General features: G+C 44.6%; 1 protein-coding gene across 5 annotated transcripts; it reads right to left on the reverse strand.

Annotated features, from left to right (window-relative positions):
• Positions 1 to 864: 864 nt before the first annotated feature.
• LOC147419880 (protein MEI2-like 5) lies at positions 865 to 7,227 on the reverse strand. 5 transcript variants are annotated; one of them, XM_086505228.1, is made up of 14 exons: positions 7,100 to 7,227; positions 5,922 to 6,147; positions 5,135 to 5,400; positions 4,613 to 5,058; positions 4,365 to 4,523; positions 4,161 to 4,277; positions 3,882 to 4,033; positions 3,677 to 3,768; positions 3,191 to 3,592; positions 2,371 to 3,079; positions 2,197 to 2,281; positions 2,032 to 2,100; positions 1,707 to 1,886; positions 865 to 1,619 (listed from the first exon to the last, which is right to left on the reverse strand). In XM_086505228.1, the coding sequence occupies exons 3-14, from the start codon at positions 5,343 to 5,345 to the stop codon at positions 1,470 to 1,472; spliced, it is 2,772 nt and encodes a 923-aa protein (XP_086361354.1). In that variant the 5' UTR covers positions 5,346 to 5,400; positions 5,922 to 6,147; positions 7,100 to 7,227; the 3' UTR covers positions 865 to 1,469. The 5 variants fall into 5 exon arrangements, with proteins under 5 accessions (XP_086361354.1, XP_086361355.1, XP_086361353.1 ...); XM_086505229.1 differs by having other exon boundaries at positions 5,922 to 6,211; positions 7,100 to 7,208; XM_086505227.1 differs by lacking the exon at positions 7,100 to 7,227 and adding an exon at positions 6,567 to 7,081.
• Between the last annotated feature and the right edge of the window lie 581 nt (positions 7,228 to 7,808).

Here is a 7,808-nt window from a genome sequence, read left to right on the forward strand (position 1 = left end):
CAACATGCTTTGTGACATGCGCACCACACGTGTAGCAAAGCTGAGGTGCACCATTGGAACCTACACAATCGTGCCATAGCCGAGGTTCAAGATCGCCCTTGCAAGTGGGTCTCTCATCCATGGTGTTGCTACTGCTGCCACTAGTGAAGTGGCCGTGCACCACAATCTCAATCTTGGTAGAAAGGGAAGCGATGGAGACAAGAAAGATCTGATGGAGAAAGAAAGTGCATGCATAGGAGAGAACTTGACTATCACCAAGAGCTGTTAACAGCTGGCAGCATGCGACCTGGACCAAAGGAGCAGAGACATTTCTGAGAGCAGTAGAAGGGTTACTGTTGTTGGAGCCACAACAGACCTAGATAGATGTTTCAAAGAGCTAGACAGGCTAGTACAGGAAACAGACATTGGTTACGACGCAGACTTATATAGATGTTTCAAAGAGCGAGACAGAGGCTAGTACGAGAAGCAAACACTCCCCTCTTCAACACTAGAGGAGAAGCATACCAAGTATGCAGAAGAAGGGCACGTTCCCTATGGTTTATAATAACTACATGAGGATGCCTCACCATACTTGCATATCATTTTTTTGTTTTGCAAGCACTCCGTGTGAGTAAGTAATGCATTGATCATGATCTCCCAAATCCACATCTGTACAATTTTTATTACTACCCACATCTTCCAACTTCTAATTTTCCATTATTACGAGCCCACCACTACAAGGAAGATTGCAATACTACATGGAACTAAATATTTTGAAAGAACCAAAAATACCCCCCCCCCCCCCCCCCCCCCCCCCCCCCGGCACCTTGCATTTTCGTCCGCTGCATGTCACGTTCAATCACTCTCATATGAAAGACACCTCTCTTACACCAGCTTAAGATCAAATTGATGAAAATGTTACACACAAGTCGGGAGTCTGATAGTAACTCCATATTTGAGAAGTACAATGTACAACCTCTGCCCACCTCATCACAAGACTAGGAAGAGAATAACAGTTAACGCTAGTTACAACAATGAATCCTAAACCTTTTTCCCAATGGCATGGCAATGTACCATCAAAATTACCATTGACAGTTCAGCTGTACAGTTAAGAGCAGTTCTTGAGCCCAACCTAAGAGCAGAAGGCCAGCCTTGTGAAACCTTCTGACACATGCTAAGCCCGAGTCCGAGTCCATATCGGTTAATCCTTGTGTCTCTTTACATACAACAGCTGGTCTCGCCATTTCACCAGCACCGTGTCGTCGATATCTGTTCGCGATTGATTATAGCTACAAAAGGTTGTCAAAAAGGGTGGCCTTCTTGTGCATTGCTTCACACAAAATAGCCCACAATACCACCTCATTTTTTTACAAGTCTATGAAATAGCAGGAAAGTCTTGAAAACTTTATGAGGAGCAAGGCTCCACATAGAAGGAAGAAGTTAAAAAGAAAGGACAGGTATAAAACAATATTTTCAAGAAGAATGGAATCTCAATCCTTCTCGGGCGAACTTGAGCTTGACCCAGCACGTCCCGATAAGAACCCATCTTGATTTTCAGCTTTGGATGAAGCCTCCATAAAGTCAGCAATCCCAATCTGATCCCTTGCTATTATTGTGCCCCCTTCCAAGAAAGATGGCTCCTGCCAGCCGATTAAGAAGATATTGCAAACCAAGAACATGAGAAAAATTTCAAGCATCCATGAACAAATAAAATAATCCCTCCTTACTTGTTCACCATTCTCCGGCCCATCAGAATTAAAGAGAATCGGTCGACATCGCTTATCTTCATTCATCAAGCTTGAGTTTTGGAAGTGAGCCACGAGTGCAGATTTTCCTTGTATTCGTGCATACGCAAGAGATGCCACCTTCTCACTGTTAAACTTTTCCCATTTTTTCCCATTAAATGCCTACAAAAAAAAACGCACATGATGTCAAGTTATATCGTACTGTTTTACGACCCCGGAATGCAAGGCCATTGAAAAAGGAAAAAAAAAACAGGAACAGGTTTGTCTATCCTATCACCAAACAAAGGGACCTATTCAGCTATGATACCTGGTAAATGGAGATAATATGATTCGGTGAAGTCATATTGATGAAGGCATACCCAACATTGCACTTATTCTAACAAGAAAGACATAAGGTCAAGAAACAATCAGTCTCACAATACGAATTGTACTACAACTTCAACTGCAACCTTTTAATGAGCCATAAACTCACCTTGAAATCAATTGGCAGATACAGAAAATCATACATTCCACGATGATTCTCATCTATAGCCGCTAGAAGCATCTTTGATGTGTATCTGAAAAAGTAGATAACAGACATGATTCATGCAACATCATCATCTTCAGAGTTCCCAGGAATTGTAATCAGTTTTGTAGAGAAACTTACTTGTTGGGGATGTTCTTAATCATGAGAGTTGTCCGATTATCCTCTCCACGCAGAATGCGCTCGATGTCAAGCTGGTACTGTTTCTTGTTGTCGGCTTGGGATACAGTGCTATCAGTGCGGCGAATTCGTCCACGATCAGTCCCAAGCATGTCAAAGAAACCCCCCATCACAATCCCATTTGTTGGAAACATGTTTCTCCTCCGGGGGGACATCATCCCCAAACTCGGTGAAGAACCACCCTCAAACATGCCATTGTTCCCTAAGCTCCCTGAGTGGGCGCCCCCCAAGCTCATCATTCCTGATCCGGCACTTCCAGGGATGCTCATAGCTCCCACTGGATTAAAGAAGGAAGGTTCTGGAGACTCCCGAAAATAGGCAAACTGCCTCTCCAGAAATGAAGGATCCCCAGATGGTGCAGATCCCACATGGTGCCTAATTGAAGACAGCCCACTGTTGATAAAACGAGAATTTCCTGTATATCCACCAAAGGGTTGCGACTGCCCTAGACCCACGGAGTTATAATTGGAATTGACTGGTGGAGGGTTATAATTGGAATTGACTGGTGGAGGGTTTGACCATGCACTTGATGCAGCACTTTGCTGGTAAGGGCTAGAGTTGCCCCAAAGAAACTGTGGCCCTGTTAGGGAAGGACTCCCCGCAGAAGCTGAATTTAATCGCCTAAGGGAACCTCCATTTGACATCCCAAGTGCTGCAAAACACACAGAGACCAATATTAGAACCAAAGAGCATCACATATCTTGTACATTGTCAACAGCCCACAGATGGCTCTGAGCATGTTAATGACTCTAGAATGCACTACCTCCAGGAGCATGTTCAAACAGGGAAACATCAGAACTGTTAGCTCTTGGAAGCCTTAATCCTTCATTGTCCAATTGTCCATGACTTGTGCCTCGTATTTGCATAGGTGTGGGGGAGCTATAAAAAGGCACACCACCATTGCTGAACTCAGGTAAGGAGTGAGCATGATGAGACGGAAGGCCCGGTCCTCCAAGACCTGCAGGGAGGGATGACAGACCTGCATCCATCTGATTACTTCGGCCAAGGTGACTGCCGATTGTTCCAACTCGCACATGACTTGAGGGTGAAGGAACCGGCAAGCCTGGTAAGCTTTTTGTCACAGAAGTCCCAAGGGAGTGATGGATAGGTCGAGGAAGGCCATTCTCAACAGGACTTCCAAAGCTTCCCCAGGATGAAAGATGCCCTGCAAAATATTTGACAAAAATAAGAAAACTGATCTAAGACCCTTAAACTTCAGTGCGGAGTGCTCTCCTTGTTTGAAGCATACCAGGAGGAGAATTAGTTACAGGTGGACTCGACTGCTGGCGAAAAAGGCGGGTATCTTCTTGCTCAGGGTCCTGGCTAAGCTGCTGCATCAAACTGAGAACAAAAAGGAAGCTGAGTAATTGCAAGCAGTAAGACTGGCCATACAAGATGGATATACTTTGAAGCTTCCATCCTTGCATCATAACTATCATATTTGCAAAACATACCTCCTCCGTGCGCCACCAGGTCGACTTGGCTCTAACTTGATGCGCTTTCCAGCAATGTCACTTCTGTTCAATGCTCTTAGAGCAGCTTCTGCTGCCCTCACATCATAAAACTCAATAAACTTATGATGGCGCTTATGAGGGGTCTCCCGAATCTGCAATTCACACAATAGGAATAAGCTCAGCCTGGTGCTGCAAGTCCTTCAAGATAGACCACAGGGTTATGTTTACAATCCCTGTAATGCCATTAAAATCTTATCTCATCAAGAGTTGCTTAAGTACCTCTTTCACTTCTCCATAATGTCCAAAAATCTGGCGAAGCTCATCATTTGAGACAGAAGCATCAAGATTGAAAACTACAAGTGTTCCTTGATTGATATCCTTGTCTGATGGATTATCCTACGTGAAAGAGTTATCCAATGAACAATTCAGACACCAATAGGTTTGACTATCCAAAAGCGGCGAAACAGAAAGCAATCTTGATACCTTTGGGATTGAAAAGTGAATGTCAAGCTTTCTACGTCTCAATGGCTTATTTTGCAAAGCACGCATCGCGCTTCTAGCTGCACGAATGTCGTAATAAGAAATCATTACAAACCCTCGGTGCTTACATGCTGTGTAGAGGGTCCGGATGTCACCATATTGCTGTATTACAAACATGAAGTATTACAAGTTACTTCTTCGTGCAACTAAGAACTTAGGCTACTCCTTCAAAAAGTTTCCCAGAACCTTACCTCAAACAAGGAACGAAGCTCAGAATCTTCCACGTTACTATTTATGTTCCGAACAAAAAGTGTCCTTGAAGGATGTTCTCCATAGGGATGTTCACCAATCACAGAGCCAGGGCCATTTGAAGATGGCACATGAAAGCCAGGGCCACCAGCATAAAATGCATCCAGACCCCTTGGATTACCTATATACATACCAAAACCATCTTGCGTCTCGCCATCCATTTCCAAACCACCACCACTGCTAAAAAGGTCAAACTCTTCATTCTCTTCTGTTGCAGTGTTCAAATTCATCCAGTCGAAACCATCTGTGATTCCTGCAAGAAGCTCGTCCTCACCAGGTAAAATATCTCCAATAGCACGTGATACCAGCTCCTCATCAAGCGGCCCTAGCACCTCATCTGCAGCATCAACATCAAGGCCGATGTCTTCCAGCTGACCGCCACCAGATGCTGAATTCACCACATAGAAAGCGGATTACACATAGTTTGCAGAAAAACTAAAATAAATCAACAAAGCAGAACTCACATTTCTCATGAAACAGAGCCGGCAGTGAGCTTGAAAAGCCATGCAGATTAAGCGATGGATCAAACACAGAAGGGTCATCAGCCTTATCAAGCCCTGATTGTGTAAGTGGCTTAGAACCCTTCATCTGAATTGTATCAAGAGCTTTACTCCAATCTAGAGAAGACAAAGTGGACCTTTTCTCCCCACCAAGATGCCATGCATCACCTCCCATAGCCCTGAACTGAGAATCTTGATGCCAAGGCCACTATTTTTGAGCCCTTCTAAGTCTGCATAATAGAAAAGACGGTTTGAATGCCAATTCCTTACGAGCTTTGAGTAGCTAGCTTGACAAACTTTACAAATATCATAAGTCATGATGTAGCTACAGACCAGTGGCACACCATAATGCAGAACCTTATGATCTTGACAAATTTAGTAAACAGACATAGGCATGCGAATACATTCTGCTTCCTTGAGCTCCAGATGACTACAAAACTCATGAATTATCATGACTAAACATATTTATCAAAAAGATTATTGTTCCGATTGCAGAATTTCATTGACTTACACTTTAATCGAGACAAAGATTGCCATTAAACATCAAAATCATCATATTTTCTTGGCATATTTGGGCAAAAATCTTTCACTGTTTAGGTGCATAGCCCAGAATTTAATCCGAAGAAACTAAAGTCAAGAAGGGGCTTTGAGACTTGATTTTGGTGACAATTGGCTGGCAAGTGGGAATCTCCTTATCCCCTTACCTAAGTAACAGAAAAACGTGACCCTGAGGAGTGCATTGAACACAAACCTCAGCAGATGTCCTATAAGACGTCAGATGATCCTTTGATTAGAGAACTCTTTAGCTTTTGACACCATGTCAGAGCAGCCTTTCGCTGCCATCCACTGCAGGGCCCGATGTTACGTCGTCAAGAACATTCCCTGGCGGTGTATTTGTAGCAACCTGTTAATACTTGGCAATGCAGTAGGCTTGTCGGGCTTTGTATATGATCAGCTGATCTCCACGCACTTGCTCCCTGACGTAACCAAATTCAAAGTGTAAAACCACCAGCAGAAGTATGTTGATCAACCAAACATCACCTACAAAACACGATCACTAACTTAATCAACCAAAAGGCAGGGTTGCAAACGCCTACAGAGAAACGATCGCTCCAATTGCCACAGAGCCGCGCAGCTTCGAAAGCAATGCACAGAGAAATCTGGGTTAAAATCGGAAGGGCAATCGCGTGGTGTAAAAAAGCCGGGAAGGTCAACGGGCTGGAGAGAAGCTAATTTGAGCGCCAAAAAACCGTCAAGGCGTGGGGCAGGAGAGTGAAAAAGAGACCAAGGTTATAAGCAGAAAGGTATGGCGGGTCTCTGTGTGTCTGTGTGTGTGTGTGTGTGTGTGTGTGTGTGAGAGAGAGAGAGAGAGAGAGAGAGAGAGAGAGCTCTTAACTAGGCTGCGAACATTGTGAGGCCGCTCGTGCACGATCGATCACCAAAACCAAGGGAATAACAAGGGGGGAAACCCAAAATTGAAGAGGAAGAGGATAGGGATCCGTGAGCGGGAAGGAATTCTAGACTGCTACGGCACGACCCATTAGAGAAGGGGGCAGCTATCTGAGGAAGAGACGGCGACCCACCATCGCCCGCAGGCCCGCAAGGATGGGCGCGCACACAGGCAACGCTCCGCAATTCTGGGCTGCAGGCAATTGATCGCAAACTGGATGCAAAAAATCAGTGAGCCCAAATTAAGCGAGATCATCGCAGTGACACACACCCACACATGTGGAAGCGAACGATCGAGCGCGTGTGTGTGCCTCTACTTTGGGCTATGGCGCACGCAGACGAAGGGCAAAAAGAATGGGCAGGGAAAGGAAGTACTTGAGCAGTGGCAGACTGACTTCGGAGAACAATAAGCATCATCATCATGAACGATCAGGAGAATAAAGAAAACGAGAGAGAGAGAGAGGGGGAGAGAGAACCCACCTAGGCTAAGCGAGTTCGGAACAAGCCAACACGACTCTTCTTCCTCACTGCATCGGCTGGAAACGCATCAATCCCGGAGAGAACGTAGAGAGAGACCCTCGCAATAGGCCAGATTGCATTCCCGCCTCGGGTCCGAGAACCAATATAGGCCAGATTTAAGCCCAGCTTGGGGTCCGCAGATATAAGTTTCCATAAAAATAATATTTTTTTGCATATCCGGATTCCGGACCTCTTTCCGTCCTCAAATTGAGCGCTTTTTCGAGTCCGCCAGTGTGGTGTTGTGATAGGCTAACATCACATCATTTATTAAATTTAGGCAAAACAATAACAAGCCATAATAGAAGAAAGATAGCTATATAATATATCTTCATTTCCAAAATTCTAGCATTTTTTTAATCCTTTTTCTCAAAATTAGAAATGGATGTGGGTGCTTGTGGTCAAAGAAACCTATAACAAGAGAGAAGTTGCTTGCTTGTCTTGCCTTCCCTTGCTTTGAGAGAGAGAGAGAGAGAGAGAGAGAGAGCGCAATGGTTTGTTTATGTGTGTGAGAGGGAGAGGGAGGGGATTTGCCTTGCTTGGTGAGAGAGAGAGAGAGAGAGAGAGAGAGTGGAGAGATTTGATTTGCATTGCTTTTTGTAAGGGCGTGTGTGTGTGAGAGAGAGAGAGAGAGCGCTTGGGTTATTCTCCCTTCTTGGAGCATTCAACATCC

This window comes from Adiantum capillus-veneris, chromosome 29 (genome assembly GCF_014529385.1).
Source record: "Adiantum capillus-veneris isolate H3 chromosome 29, ASM1452938v2, whole genome shotgun sequence".
NCBI lineage: Eukaryota > Viridiplantae > Streptophyta > Polypodiopsida > Polypodiales > Pteridaceae > Adiantum > Adiantum capillus-veneris.